The following is a 16,408-nucleotide window of genomic DNA, read 5'->3' on the forward strand; positions in this document are numbered from 1 at the left end:
ATTCTTGCCTAAGTATAAGACTTTACTTTTCTCTACACTGAATTTCATTTTGTTTGGGCCCAGTGTTCAAGTTTACGTCTATCTCTTCCTGTAATGTATCTTTAAAAGTTTTGGCGGGAAAATAGCACGTTGCTGATTGGTTGAAGCCTCCGGCTAAACTGTATATAAAGAGAGGTTTTTCCCAGCACTGGCTGCTGGGTTCACCATAGAGTAAAGAGCTGTTGTCACTATCCTGGTCTCCTGCCTCGTTATTGCCCGAATCTAACACTGGCGACGAGGATGGGATCTCGAGGCTAAGAGCGCCAGGAAAAGAGCTGAACTCACCAGGAAGACGCGAACCCAGCAAACAAGGGGCGGAAAGCAGCGATGTCCGGCTACACACTGCCAGCGCCATTCGACCCAGCTAAGGAAAAATGGGGGTCATACATGGCTCGTTTCGAGTGTTTCCTCGAGGCGAACGAACTTCAAGGAGTTTCAGACAACAGGAAACGAGCGTATTTCCTGAGCCACTGTGGTCCAGAAGTTTTCGACACCGCAGAATCCCTGGCGGAGCCAACGCCGGTACAGTCGGTACAGTGGCAAACTCTGCAGACTTTATTGAAGACCCATTATGCACCAACGCCGTCCAAGTATGTGCAACGGTTCGAATTCGGGGAGCGCAGACAGCAGGAGGGCGAATCCATCAGCGCATACATGGCCGCCCTGAGGAAAGCCTCAAAACATTGCGAGTACCGAGACTTGGATGAGGCATTGCTGGAGCAACTCATCCGCGGGGTCAGGGACATCCGTTTGCGGAGGCGGCTGCTGTCTAAAAGCAACCTAACGCTGGCAAACGCCTTGGACAAAGCCAGGGCTCACGAGATGTCTACCCAAGCGGTGGAAACCCTACAAAAGCAGGTCGCACCAACGGCTGGTGCGAAATCAACCCCGGTCCACAACGAGGAGATCCAGGCTGAGTCGGACGGTGAGGAAGAGGAAGGAGTCTTCCACACCGGGAGGCCGGAGAAAGAAGACCGGGTGACTGCGAGTTGCGGAGGGCAACACCAACGACAACAATGCAAATTTAAGGATGCGGTGTCGGCGGTGCGAAGGAAGGGCACATAGCACAGGCCTGTCGAGCACCCCAACCTTCCCGCCAAAAATTCAAACCGGCCAATCAGAGCGCTGGAACGCGGCCCGTGATTGGTCAGTTTAAAAAGGCGCGGTTGAATCAGACTGTCGTGAGAGTGGGTCACGCATCAACACGCCTAGAAAAAATCTTTACAAAGGCAAAGATTGAGGGGTGCCGTGCCGATTGGAGGTGGACACGGCTCATCGATCACGATCATGTCCTGGGACAATCTCGTGAGAGCCTTACCCGCCATCGCAGCGCAAGCTGCAACCACAGAAATTAAAGGTACAAGACTACCAAGGGAATCGCATCCCTGTTCGAGGGTAACGTCCGTCCACGCCGAGTATGGACAATACAAGAAAACTCTGCCCATCACCATCGTCAATGGGACCCTGCCAAGCTTACTGGGTCTGGACTGGTTCCGAGCATTGGGCATGGGAGTGACTGGAATCTTCAGAAATGAAGTCGACCTGAAAGACGCACTCCTGAAGGAGTTTGGGGACGTTTTCAAAGACTGCCTGGGCAAGTACAAGGGGACCCCTATCTCTTTTAACTTAGACCCACAAGTTGCCCCTATTCGTCTAAAGGCTAGGAGGGTCCCGTTCGCCCTAAAGCCCAGAATTGACCGGGAGCTGGACAAGCTAGTAAACCAGGGAATTCTAGTGCCAGTTGACCATGCTAAGTGGGAAACCCCTATAGTCACCCCAGTCAAACCGGACGGGTCGGTCCGGATTTGCGCTGACTACAAGGCAACGCTTAACAAAGCATTGCAAAAGAGTGCTTACCCCGTTCCGGTGGTACAGCACTTACTGCACTCATTGGGGCAAGGGCAAGTTTTCGCCAAGCTGGACTTGGCCCAAGCCTATCAACAACTACCCGTAGATAGCAACACAGCCGAAGCACAGACAATTGTGACTCACAGAGGGGCTTTTAAGTGCACCCGGTTACAGTTTGGGGTTAGTGTGGCTCCAGGGTTATTTCAAAACCTTATGGAGCGGCTATTGCAAGGACTACCAGGGGTGGTACCATACTTCGACGATGTATTGGTATCCGCTGAGAACCTAGAGGAATTAGGGGTAAGGCTGCGAAAAGTTTTGGGCATTTTCCGGTCTGCCGGTCTAAAAGTTAAACTGAACAAATGCCACATCGGGGTTGAATCAGTGGAATTCCTGGGCTACCGGATAGACAGGGAAGGGATTCACCCCACTGAGAGCAAGGTACGGGCCATCAGGAAGGCCCCCGCCCCAAAGAACAAAACGGAGTTACAAGCATTCTTAGGGTTGGTCAATTTCTACGCGGCATTTTTAAAAAATAAGGCAACAATTGCCGAACCGCTGCACAAACTACTAGCAAAGACAGCTACGTGGTCTTGGGGAAAGGCGGAAGCTAGGGCATTCGAAGGGGTAAAGAATCTCCTATCTAGCGACAGCCTCCTTATTCAGTACAATGGCACGCTGCCATTAGTGTTAAGCTGCGATGCATCTCCCTATGGGGTGGGGCTGTGCTCAGCCACAGGTTGCCAAATGGCACAGAAGCCCCTATTGCATACTACTCCCGAACCATGTCATCAACTGAAAGGAATTATAGCCAGCTTGATAGGAAGCCTTGGCTATAGTCTCCGGAGTAAAGAAATTCCATGAATATGTATTTGGTCGTGATTTTGAAATCATCACGGACCATAGACCTTGCTAGGTTGTTGGCAGGCGACCGCCCAACGCCCGTGGCACTCTCGCCCAGACTGACCCGATGGACTATCTTCCTAGCGGCATATTCCTACAAATTACTACACCGGCCGGGAAAGGAATTAGGGCATGCAGACGCCCTGAGCAGATGCCCGTTACCAGAGACTATCGAAGACCCCACCCCGGGGATACCAGTTCTGCTAATTGACTCTTTGGACTCTGGCCCAGTCACATCCAAGGAGGTGGCTCGGGCTTCGTACAAGGACACAATAAGGACTGTAATTGGTTGGGTACAACGGGGTTGGCCCGCTGCGCCGGGCGAACGGTTCAAGGAATTTGTAAAAAAACGTGGGGAACTCTCAGCCCAAGGGGGGTGCCTGCTATGGGGGGATCAAGTGGTGATCCCGGAGAAATTGAGGGAAAAGGTATTGGAACTCCTTCACGAAGGCCACCCAGGGATCGTCAGAATGAAGGGTTTAGCGAGAAGCTATGTGTGGTGGCCCTTAATGGACACGGAAATTGCTGAAAGGGTAGGGAAATGCCAGGCCTGCCAGGAATCCAGACCACTACCCCCAACGGCCCCGATTCGGGAGTGGGAGAGACCCCAGGGCCCTTGGTCTAGGATCCATATCGATTTTGCCGGCCCCTTTCACGGCCAAACCTTTCTGGTAGTAGTCGATGCCTACTCCAAATGGCTGGAAATCATTCTCATGAGATCCATGACAGCCGAGGCCGTGATTTCAGTCCTATGGCACCTATTCGTAACGCACGGGCTGCCCGACACGTTAGTCTCTGATAATGGCCCACAATTCACGGCAACCCAGTTCGAAGGATATTTGGCAGAAGAGGGCATCCGGCATGTCCTCTCGGCGCCTTTCCACCCTGCGACGAATGGCCTTGCAGAACGTTCCGTTCGAAGCGCAAAAGAAGCATTGTCCAGAATCAGGCCAGGCGATTGGCAAACAAAAATCGATACCTTCCTGGCCGTCCAACACAGAACCCCCTGTGTCACAACTGGCAGAAGCCCGGCAGAGCTATTAATGGGTCGGAAGCTCAGGTGCCCACTAGACCGTTTAAACCCAAACTACACACCAGACGGTTACAAAGAGGTACAGGGTAAAACAAGAGGGATGGCAGTAGGCGACCTAGTGTGGGCACACAACTACAGCGAGGGTCCGACCTGGGTAACAGGAAAAATCCTAGAGATAACAGGACCAAAATCATATCTAGTAGAGATAGAGGATGGCCGGGTATGGAAGCGCCACATAGACCAGATAAGGAAACGCATAACCGGTAAATCAGAAACAGGCCCTGACTACCCAACGAATGAATCCACAACTGACTCAAACCCGGGGCAAACGCGAGACTTATCTGAGTTCCAGAAGGTCCAGCGACACCAACCGGCCCATCCTGAAGACAGCGGGGACAACTCTAAAATTAATCCAGGGCCGGATGGCCTAGAGGAGGAGCTGAGAGGAACAAACAGTCCCTCCGGTCAGCTCGACTCACTCCCAGAGAATGAATTGCGCAGGTCCGAAAGAGTCAGGAGACGCCCAGTCTACCTGCGTGATTACGTAGAAAAATAAGATGCTAATTTTATGCAAATATTGGTAAAGTGTTTTCTGGGAGGGAAGGAGTGTAATGTATCTTTAAAAGTTTTGGCGGGAAAATAGCACGTTGCTGATTGGTTGAAGCCTCCGGCTAAACTGTATATAAAGAGAGGTTTTTCCCAGCACTGGCTGCTGGGTTCACCATAGAGTAAAGAGCTGTTGTCACTATCCTGGTCTCCTGCCTCGTTATTGCCCGAATCTAACACTTCCTATAGACCTCAACCCATCCTATCAGTCAGGAGGGCAAATTTCTAATCCTTTCCCTTAAACATTACATATTATGGGCTCTAGAAAGTCTGGCTTTTTGGTGGCAGCCCCTGTCCTGTGGAAGTTCCTTTCCCCTGGGATTTCTGCAGATCTCTGCTCTCCTGGTCTTCCAAAAATCAGTTAAGTTTTTCCCACAAGCGCCAGGACAGGATGAGATGGACGAGAGGACTGAACGAGGGACAGCAGGCAGAAAAAAGCTACAGGTTGGTGCCAGGTTTTTGCTCCTAATAGATACCTGTGTGTTACGTTGCTTTATTGCTGATGTTGGTTTAATCATTGATTGGTAGACACCCAGAGGAAAGTACAAGATGAGCAGCTATGTAAATATTTTAAATAAATAAATAAAATATATCTGATGAAACCCCCAGGGATACAACTTAGGTGTGCTTAGTCTGTCGCTGAAAGTTCTTGCAAAAAAGCTACATCCTGGTTGATAGGCAAAAATTTCCACCCCCCACCTCTGCCTTTCCTTGCCTATAAATGCCTCCCTTCCCTTCGCTGGAGGAAAAGCCTGGAGTTGCCGCTGAGCAGACTTGCTACCTGTGGAGGCAAAGGGGCAAGTGAGTGAGGCTCTCCCACCTGTGGACACCTGACAGGTGAGGCCCCTGCAGGAGATCCCTCCTGCCTGTCTCTCTATTTCTCTCTCCATCTGAAGGGACCTCTTGCAGTGGGCTGCAGGTGATAGCCAGGTTGCAACAGGGGATCTGCGGGAGGGTCCCTCAGGCAGGGAGGAAGGGATCTATTGGGGATATAGAAAGAGAGGACCTTTCTAAGGAAGCCCCATTACACAGCAACGCAGGTTCCACTGTGACCCACCAAGGATGTTGCATGGCCAAGGAGGCAGAAACAGGATCTAGTCGGGCGAGCCCAAAACTGCCAAAGAAACTGGGAGGGGGGGGGCAGCTTGGTCCCAGGTTGGATGTGGAGGGGCCCTTCCTGGGGGGCTCCCCACCCATCTCATCCTCCCTTCCCCTTCTCCCCTCTTTGCTTCTCTCTGCAGGGAAGGAAGGAAGACCATGGGGCGATTCTCCTTTCTGAGCCTTGGCTTGCTGGTCGTGGTCCTCTCCCTGAGTGGTGAGTTCGAGTGGGGTCTCTCCTGCTTGGAAGGTCTCTTGCATATGAACCCCTTCCTGATTTCGTTCCCCAACATCCTCTCCCTGAAGGTTTTTTTTTTATTTTGCATTTATATCCCGCCCTTCTCCAAAGACTCAGGGCGGCTTGCAATGTGTTAAGCAATAGTCTTCATCCATTTGTATATTATATACAAAGTCAACTTTTATTGCCCCCAACAATCTGGATCCTCATTTTACCTACCTTATAAAGGATGGAAGGCTGAGTCAACCTTGGGCCTGGTGGGACTCGAACCTGCAATAATTGCAAGCAGCTGCTGTTAATGACAGACTGTCTTAGCAGTCTGAGCCACCAGAGGCCCAGTTGTTTTTATTCCTGTTTGGCTTATTGTGCAATTTAGATCCCGTCTTTATTTCTCTGCTCCAAGACTCAGGGCTGTTTGCAACAGTGCAAAAACAAAAATAATACAATCAAAATACGCAATTAATTAAAAGTTTAAACCTTGCAAAAGATACATCCATTTATCATTAAAAATGCAGGGCCCTCTCCATGTTTACCCTGCGGATCAGGCTCTATGGCAGCCACATAAAAGTTGGCCTTCCCTTCTCTCACGGTCTAAGAGTTGAGCATCCAGAGGGGCACCTGAAGAGCGGCATCTGCTGGGCGGGGGTGGGGTAGCAGTCCCACAAATAGTCAGCTGATAAGCCATTTAGGGGTTTAGCAGTTTGGGGGCATCCAGGAGTAGAGTGGAGATCCTTCTGGTAGCTTGGCTGATGCCTTCTGCAGCAGTTGCAATTTCAGGAGACTTTCAAAGGTCGCCCCACATCAACCAGGTTGCAGTGGTCTAGATAGGCTGGAGCTAAAGTGCGGCTAATTGTTGCTCGGTCCGACTGGCTCAGGAAGCTTCAGAGTTGGCACCAGAGTTCCAATTGTGCAAAGGTTAAACAGGCTTAATCGGGTTCTTTTTCTGGCTTGGCATGCTTCAATAAATGATAGATCACATACTTACGCCTATATATATGCTTATACATCGTATAGTTATTTCATGCTTATGCTTATATATACTGTTGTGACAAATAAAATAAAATAAAATAAAATAAAATAAAATAAATAAATAAATGTATGTGACAAATTAACACAAAACATGCAAAAAGAGCCGTGGTGGCACAGTGGTTAGAGTGCAGTATTGCAGGCTGACTGCCCACTGTCAGCAGTTTGATCCTGACCGGCTCAAGGTTGACTCAGCCTTCCATCCTTCTGAGGTCAGTAAAATGAGGACCCAGATTGTTGGGGGCAAGAGGCTGACTTTATAAACCACTTAGAAAGGGCTGTCAAGCACTGTGAAGCGTTACGTAAGTCTAGGTGCTGTTGCTAATTTCCAGGAAATTAACCAAAGCTAACCCAAAAATGCAGGCTCTGTGCCCAGAACCCAAGTCAGTTTCAATTTACAGTCATCCAAAAAGTTTGCAATTCATCAGGTTAAGCACGCTCTGCAGACCAAGCTGTCTCCTCCTCCTTCTGCTGGCCATCTTCTCATTGGGGTTCCTCTCTTCCCACACAGGAGTCAAAGGCTGTTGTCCCCATGAATGGTTCTCCAGGAGCAGCTTTTGCTACAAGGTCTTCGAAGAAGCAAAGACCTGGGAAGAGGCAGAGGTTAGAAGTGCTTGTTGTGTCTCTGTGAATCTCCTAGTCCAGGCAGAGGAGAAGTCTAGGCAGAGCCTAAATTTAAATCCAGGCAGTTCTCTGGTTGGGCTGAAGTGGGGAGCCACTAGGCTGTGTGCATGATCAGGTAGCGAAGCTCATGATTTTTAGGATAGTCTGAAATGCAAATATTCTGTGGGTGTGTTCTGGTGTAAGCTTTCATGGGCAGTAACTGTTGGTTGTCACTCTGGAGCTTCAGGGTTGAGCGACCATCTTCAAGACCATAGATTTCCTGATCTCTCACTGGCATCTACAGACCAGCTTGCCTGTAAAGTGATGGGAGGAAAACGCAGAGAAGAGTAGCCAAGATGATTCTAGGCCTGGAGACTAAAACATTTGAAGAACGGTTGCAGGTTGCAGGATTTGGCTTTGGCTTTGGCCAGCCTGGAGAAAAGAAGGACTAGGGGGGACATGATAGCAGTCTTCCAATATCTAAGGGGCTGCCCCAAAGAAGAGGGGGGTCAACTTATTTGCCAAAGCACCAGAAGGCAAGACAAGAAACCATGGATGGAAACTAATCAAGGAGAGAAGCAACTGGGAATTAAGGAGAAGCTTCCTTACAGTGAAGACAATTAACCAGTGGAACAGCTTGCCACCAGAAGTTTCGGTTCTTCATCACTGGAGGTTTTTAAAAAGAGACTCGATTGTCACTTGTCTGAAATGGTATAGGGTCTCCTGTTTGAGCAGTGGGCTGGACTAGAAGACCTCCAAGATCCCCTCCAGCTATATTTTGATTGATTGATTGATTGATTGATTGATTGATTGAGTTTAACTCATGAATCTAATTCAGGAATTGTTGGGGAGCTGCAGACTCTAGCAAGGGCATTTGCGATGTTCAGCAAAGTCAAGATGGTATCTAGGACCATGGAGAAAGATTTCCTTTTTTCCCCTCACGTGCACAAGAAAAAACCCACCTGCACGTAAGCACAAACACGTGTTTCTTTTCTGCTGACCAAGGGCCTTTCTCTGTTGTCGCTCTCTTGCAGGAGTACTGCAGGAAGTACAAGCATGGCTGCCATCTGGCCTCCCTAGATGACAAGGAAGAGTTAGAGGACATGGCTGTGCACATCTCCCAGAAATTCAAGGTCAACATCTGGATTGGACTGAGTCGTCCATCGCATGTAGGTCCTTCTCTGTGGCTCACGTCCTTCAGGGAGTCCTCGTTCAAACTCTGGTGGGCCCTTAACTTAGGGACCGCAGAGCCCGGCCTGGGAGGGTGGTTCTCCTTCTTTTATTTTGGGCAGGTATTGTTCACGTTGGTTACTGGCACACTTCCACCTTTTGCTCTGTTGCGTTTGCAGCACTTGAAAAATGCCTGCTCGTATATCGGTAGTCCTCAATTTATGGCCGTGACTGAGCCCAAAAGTTATGTAGAGACCTTGGTTAAGTGTTTTACGTTTACCCTATTTTACGACCTTTCTTCCCAGAGTTGTTAAGTGAATCATTGGAGTTGTTCAGCTTGTAACATGGTTGTTAAATGAATCCGGCTTCCCCCTTGACTTTGAATAGAATAGAATAGAATAGAATTCTTTATTGGCCAAGTGTGATTGAACACACAAGGAATTTGTCTTTGGTGCATAAGCTCTCAGTGTACATAAAAGAAAAGATACCTTCATCAAGAATCATAAGGTACGACATAGAATAGAATAGAATAGAATAGAATAGAATAGAATAGAATAGAATTCTTTATTGGCCAAGTGTGATTGGACACAAGGAATTTGTCTTTGGTGCATAAGCTCTCAGTGTACATAAAAGAAAAGATACCTTCATCAAGAATCATAAGGTACGACATAGAATAGAATAGAATAGAATAGAATAGAATAGAATAGAATAGAATTCTTTATTGGCCAAGTGTGATTGGACACACAAGGAATTTGTCTTTGGTGCATAAGCTCTCAGTGTACATAAAAGAAAAGATACCTTCATCAAGAATCATAAGGTACGACATAGAATAGAATAGAATAGAATAGAATAGAATAGAATAGAATAGAATTTTTATTGGCCAAGTGTGATTGAACACACAAGGAATTTGTCTTTGATGCATAAGCTCTCAGTGTACATAAAAGAAAAGATACGTTCATCAAGAATCATAAGGTACATAGAATAGAATAGAATAGAATAGAATAGAATAGAATAGAATAGAATTCTTTATTGACCACGTGTGATTGAACACACAAGGAATTTGTCTTTGGTGCATAAGCTCTCAGTGTACATAAAAGAAAGATACCTTCATCAAGAATCATAAGGTACGACATAGAATAGAATAGAATAGAATAGAATAGAATAGAATAGAATAGAATAGAATAGAATAGAATAGAATAGATTTTTTATTGGCCAAGTGTGATTGAACACAAGGAATTTGTCTTTGGTGCATAAGCTCTCAGTGTACATAAAAGAAAAGATACCTTCATCAAGAATCATAAGTGCGACATAGAATAGAATAGAATAGAATAGAATAGAATAGAATAGAATAGAATAGATTTTTTATTGGCCAAGTGTGATTGAACACAAGGAATTTGTCTTTGGTGCATAAGCTCTCAGTGTACATAAAAGAAAAGATACCTTCATCAAGAATCATAAGGTACATAGAATAGAATAGAATAGAATAGAATAGAATAGATAGAATAGAATAGAATTCTTTATTGACCACGTGTGATTGAACACACAGGAATTTGTCTTTGGTGCATAAGCTCTCAGTGTACATAAAAGAAAAGATACCTTCATCAAGAATCATAAGGTACGACATAATAGAATAGAATAGAATAGAATAGAATAGAATAGAATAGAATAGAATAGAATAGAATAGAATAGAATTTTTATTGGCCAAGTGTGATTGGACACACAAGGAATTTGTCTTTGGTGCATAAGCTCTCAGTGTACCTAAAAGAAAGATACCTTCATCAAGAATCATAAGGTCGACATAGAATAGAATGAATAGAATAGAATTCTTTATTGGCCAGGTGTGATTGGACACACAGAAGGAATTTGTCTCCGGTGCATAAACCCTCAGTGTACATAAAAGAAAAGATACCTTCATCAAGAATCATAAGGTACGACATAGAATAGAATAGAATAGAATAGAATAGAATAGAATAGAATAGAATTCTTTATTGGCCAAGTGTGATTGAACACACAAGGAATTTGTCTTTGGTGCATAAGCTCTCAGTGTACATAAAAGAAAAGATACCTTCATCAAGAATCATAAGGTACGACATAGAATAGAATAGAATAGAATAGAATAGAATAGAATAGAATAGAATAGAATTCTTTATTGACCACGTGTGATTGAACACACAAGGAATTTGTCTTTGGTGCATAAGCTCTCAGTGTACATAAAAGAAAAGATACCTTCATCAAGAATCATAAGGTACGACATAATAGAATAGAATAGAATAGAATAGAATAGAATAGAATAGAATAGAATAGAATAGAATAGAATTTTTATTGGCCAAGTGTGATTGGACACACAAGGAATTTGTCTTTGGTGCATAAGCTCTAAGTGTACATAAAAGAAAAGATACGTTCATCAAGAATCATAAGGAATAGAATAGAATAGAATAGAATAGAATTTTTATTGGCCAAGTGTGATTGGACACACAAGGAATTTGTCTTTGGTGCATAAGCTCTCAGTGTACATAAAAGAAAAGATACCTTCATCAAGAATCATAAGGTACGACATAGAATAGAATAGAATAGAATAGAATAGAATAGAATAGAATAGAATAGAATTCTTTATTGACCACGTGTGATTGAACACACAAGGAATTTGTCTTTGGTGCATAAGCTCTCAGTGTACATAAAAGAAAAGATACCTTCATCAAGAATCATAAGGTACGACATAATAGAATAGAATAGAATAGAATAGAATAGAATAGAATAGAATAGAATAGAATAGAATAGAATAGAATTCTTTATTGGCCAAGTGTGATTGGACACACAAGGAATTTGTCTTTGGTGCATAAGCTCTCAGTGTACATAAAAGAAAAGATACCTTCATCAAGAATCATAAGGTACGACATAATAGAATAGAATAGAATAGAATAGAATAGAATAGAATAGAATAGAATAGAATAGAATTTTTTATTGGCCAAGTGTGATTGGACACACAAGGAATTTGTCTTTGGTGCATAAGCTCTCAGTGTGCATAAAAGAAAAGATACCTTCATCAAGGTACGACATTTACAACCGTTTTGTCAGAAGGTGACAAAACCGGATCATGTGACCCCAGGACACGGCGGCCGTCATAAATATGAGTCAGTTGACAAGTGTTGGGATTTTGATCACGTGACCATGGGGAGGCTGCAACCGTTGTAGGTGTGAAAAATGGCCATAAGTCACTTTTGTCAGTGCCTTTGTAACTTTGAACGGTCACTAAATGAACTGTTGTAAGTCGAGGACTACTGTACAAAGAAAGGAAGTTTCACCGGAACTGAGCTCAGCTCCTGGTGACTTTATGAATACAAAGGTTATTTTCTGCTATAAACCCCCAAAGCTGCCCCTCCCTCCCAATCTCCCGGATGCGTTTCAGTTTCCAAGAGTGATCCAGAGCCCTGGAATTTTGCTGGTGGACTCCGATCCAACAGCTCATAAATGTTGACCTTGCTGATCTTTTTGAGATCTGTCATTGTCTTCCAGGGCTACCACAATGTTGGGGAATCAGGCGAAATGGCTCCCAAGCTGAGCCGGTGATTTCACAAACAGCTCCAGATAGTTTTCTTCTGGGGTGTTTTTTCTCTAGATTTGCTGATTGTCACTAATAGCACTTAACAATAGCATTTAGACTTGTATACCGCTTCATGTTTATTCTGATTTCTAATTTGCTTTATTAAATTTTCCTCCCTTTGCATTATACCAATTTTTTGATCTTCTTTCCATCTAGCACTTATTTGCCCATATTGAAACCAAGTATAATTCCTCCCTTCTTCATTTAATACCTGTAATGATTTTAATTGCAATCTACCTCCTTCAACATACAAAAGTTCTTTATATGTAATCATTTCCTGTTTCTGTTCTATATTTATATTCTCTATTGCATGTCTAGGGCTCGCCCATATAGGAATCTTGTAATCTAATTTATAGGAATATTTATTCCAGACCATAAAGAGCACTTCTCAACACATGATTCTTAAAAGCCCTATCCACTTTTTTCCCATAAAATAAGTACGCATGCCATCCATATAACAAGTCATAACCTTCTATATTCAAAATTCTTTCCTCTGTTAAGTTAAACCAGTCACTTATTACTGAAAGGGTTACTGCTTCATAATATAGTTTAAAGTTAGGCATTCTTAAACCACCTCTTTCCCGTGAATCCTGTATTATTTTCATTTTAACCCTCGCCTTTTACCCTGCCATATAAATTTATTAATCCCACTCTGCCAATCTTCCAAATTTTTATCCTTTTTAATTATAGGTATCATCTGGAACAGAAACAAAAATCTAGGTAACACATTCATTTTAATAGCCGCAATCCTTCCCAATAGGGATAACTGCAATTTCTTCCAGCCACTCATATCATTCTGAACTTTTTGCCATAGCAAGTCATAATTATTCTTATAAAGTTTCTTGTTCGATGAGCTAATATAGACCCCTAAATATTTAACCTTTTTTACTACCTCAAATCCTGTTATTTCCTCTAGTTTTTGTTTCTGTTGTATAGACATATTTTTAACTATCACTTTTGTTTTATTCTGATTTATTTTAAATCCTGATACCTTTCCATATTTATCAATTACTTCCAACAAAAATCTACTTGAATTTATAGGATTCATTAACGTAACCACTACATCATCTGCAAAAGCTCTAACTTTGTACTCATTTTGTCTAATCTTAATTCCCTCTATTTTCATTAATTCTCGTATTTTATCTAATAATGGTTCCAGAGTCAAAACAAACAATAATGGTGATAAGGGACATCCCTGTCTTGTTCCTTTCGCAATCTTAATAACTTCTGTCAAACTACCATTTACTATAATCTGTGCTGTTTGCTCTCCATAAATCGCTTTAATTATTCTAATAAAACAGTCTCCAAATTGCATTTTCTCTATTAATTTAAATAAAAAATCCCAATGCAATCGATCAAAGGCTTTCTCTGCATCCAAAAATAAGTGCCGCTGAAGTATTCTTCTTTTCCAAATATTCCAATATATTAATAATCTGTCTAACATTATTCCTCATCTGCCTCCCTTTTATAAAACCAGATTGATCAGTATGAATTCTTTGTTGTAAAACTAACATTAATCTATTTGCTATTATTTTTACAAAAATCTTATAATCATTATTTAAAAGTGAAATCGGCCTATAGTTACCAGGTTTAGAGCAATCTTGCTCCTCTTCGGTATCAGTGAAATAAAAGATGTTTTCCATGACGGGGTATTCCCACCCTAATTGTATCTGATTAAATAATTCTTTAAGTGGGCCTAATATTTCATCCTGTGTTTTTATAATAAGTTGCTGTAAGACCATCTGTACCAGGGTTTTCCCATTTTAATTGTTTAATTGCCTCCACTATTTCTCCAGTAGCTATCGGCCGGTTCAGCTCCTCCTCTGTTCTAATGTTAGAATATTCACCTTATAATCTTTCAAATAATCATAAATGTCCCTATCCAATATTTTGTCTTTTGCATATAGTGCAGTATAAAATTCTGAGAATGCCTTTTAATTTTATCCTGTTGGTATATCTCTTTACCTTTATATTCTATTTTTTGTATGACACGTGCTTTCTGTTTCTTCCTTAAATTATATGCCAACCATCTCCCAGGTTTATTTGCATTACAAAAGGTATTATGTTTAGCATATTGTATATTCGTTGCCACCTGGTCTGCCATTAACATATTAAATTGACTCTGTAATATTTTTATAGCCTCTTTAAGTTTATGATCTTGTGGGTTTTGAATTAATAACTGTTGCTTCCTTTGTATTTCTTCTTCCAAATATCTCGCTGCCTTTGTTTATTATTCCTTTGCCTGTTGTCCAAGTAAATCAATATCCTCTAATAAACGCTTTGCTCGCTTCCCACACAGTTCCTATAGGTGTCCCTTTGTACATATTAAAATCAAAAAATTCTTTTAACTGTTTCTTACAATAAGTTACATTATCCTCATATCTAAACAGATTTTCATTCAACCTCCATGTTCTACCACCTTTTTTCCCTTGTAATAATTCCATCCATACTGGGCTATGGTCAGTTAAACACCTCGGAAATATCTTCGTTTTCTTCACCCTAGAAAGCAAGTCATTAGAAATTAAAATAAAATCAATGCGTGAAAAAGATTGATGCCTATCAGAAAAAAGTAAAATCTCTCTCATCTGGATTCCGTAACCTCCATATATCTCTAAACTCAAAGTCTTCCATCATTTCAAAAAGGATTTTGGTAATTTTGCATGTATAGGTATCTTCTTGGAGGAGGTTCTCTTATCCTTCTTGTATCAATTACTCCATTCCAGTCTCCTAATAAAATAAACGAACTATAATCCCAGAGGGTCAACCTCTCATGTAACATTTTGTAAAACTTTTCTTGTTGCTGATTAGGTGCATAAATACCTATCAACAAAGTCTTTTTTGCATCTATCACCAGTTCAATAGCAATAAATCTTCCTTGAATATCTGCCTCAATTAGCTTAGCTGGTATATCCTTCCTGATATATACAACAATTCCATGCTTCTTTTCCAAAGCTGATGCAACAAAATGGTTACCCAATTTTGAATTAATTAAATATTTTTGGTCTGATAATTTTATATGTGTCTCTTGCAAACAAATCACATCATTTTTAAATTGTTTCAAGTAGTGAAATATTTTCCTTCTTTTCTGAGCTGAATTCAAGCCATTAACATTCCATGACAAGATTCTATTTGCCATTACTGGCCTCCTGAAGCTTTGAAGCAGACAACGGAAGCTCCTCCTCCGGTATCTTCCGTCTAGCTCCTCCCACAGCTTCCATAATGGGATCCTGACTTTTACTTTGAGACTGTTGCTCTTCTTTACGCTTAAGGGCTCCTCTTGTCACCCTTTGCTCTTGTGGTTCCTCTAATACTGGCAGCAATAAAGGCTCTTGGGTCACCACGCCTTCTTGAGTCTCTTGAAGTTTTCTATCACTTCTATTTCGACTTTCAAAACTGTAGAAAGAAAATCCTTTGCCTTTAAAACAGTGTCAATTCTATATCTCCTTCCTTGATAGAATAGTGTCAGTCCAACTGGCACCTCCCATCTGAATTGAATCTGATGTTTTTTAAGTTCTTGTGTAAAAAAAGCAAATTCCTTCCTGTCTCTTAACATCTTTGAAGGAATCTCTTTCAACACCTTCAACTCCTGTTCTCCAATTTTTAAAGTTGTCTGATATGAAACTTGCAGAATTTGATTTCTCATAGTCCTTTTCACAAAATAAACCACAATGTCCCGAGGAAGCTTTCTCTGTCTTGCAATCCAAGAATTAACTCTATATATTTTATCAATTTGGTAAGCTACCTCTTGGGGTCCGCTTCAATAAATTCAGCCAATGCTTCTGATATAATTTTTCTTAAATCTTCTCACGCTCTTCTCGCATACCACGAATTCTAAGAGCTCCTTCCATAAGTTTATATTGTAATATCACAACCTGATCTTCATTTTGATCCACTTTTTTCTGAACACCTTTCATTTCGTCTTCTAAATGCTTATTTGACTGAGAGATCTGTTGCATTTCCACTTCCAATCCTTCAATTTTTTTACTCAGTCCTTGAACTGCCATAAGAATATCTTCTCTTATTTTTGCATTAAAATTCTCCATCATCTCTTTTGCCTATCTTCAGAAAGTTTTAATTGTTCTTTCAATATTTCCTCAAGACTTGGTTCAGATCCCTTCTTCCAGAAGGCTTTAAAGGTTTAGCTGCCATTCTGTCTTCAAAAGAATCAGGAATTCAAACTTAATAACTCTCCTTCCTCCTTTCAGTATAAAAACTCCGTTTGTAACAATCCACAAGTAACGCT

At 42.2% G+C, this 16,408-nt stretch overlaps 1 protein-coding gene across 1 annotated transcript in view; it reads left to right on the forward strand.

Moving 5' to 3' along the window:
* LOC131202387 (low affinity immunoglobulin epsilon Fc receptor-like) overlaps positions 1-16,408 on the forward strand; it is a 34,142-nt gene that overhangs the window by 15,033 nt on the left and 2,701 nt on the right. Inside the window, exons 7-9 of the mRNA XM_058191319.1 lie at positions 5,671-5,744; positions 7,303-7,394; positions 8,429-8,563. Of these exons, the coding sequence (XP_058047302.1) occupies positions 5,671-5,744; positions 7,303-7,394; positions 8,429-8,563 (301 nt within the window). The remainder of the gene's footprint in view (positions 1-5,670; positions 5,745-7,302; positions 7,395-8,428; positions 8,564-16,408) is intronic.

Source organism: Ahaetulla prasina, chromosome 7 (genome assembly GCF_028640845.1).
Source record: "Ahaetulla prasina isolate Xishuangbanna chromosome 7, ASM2864084v1, whole genome shotgun sequence".
NCBI lineage: Eukaryota > Metazoa > Chordata > Lepidosauria > Squamata > Colubridae > Ahaetulla > Ahaetulla prasina.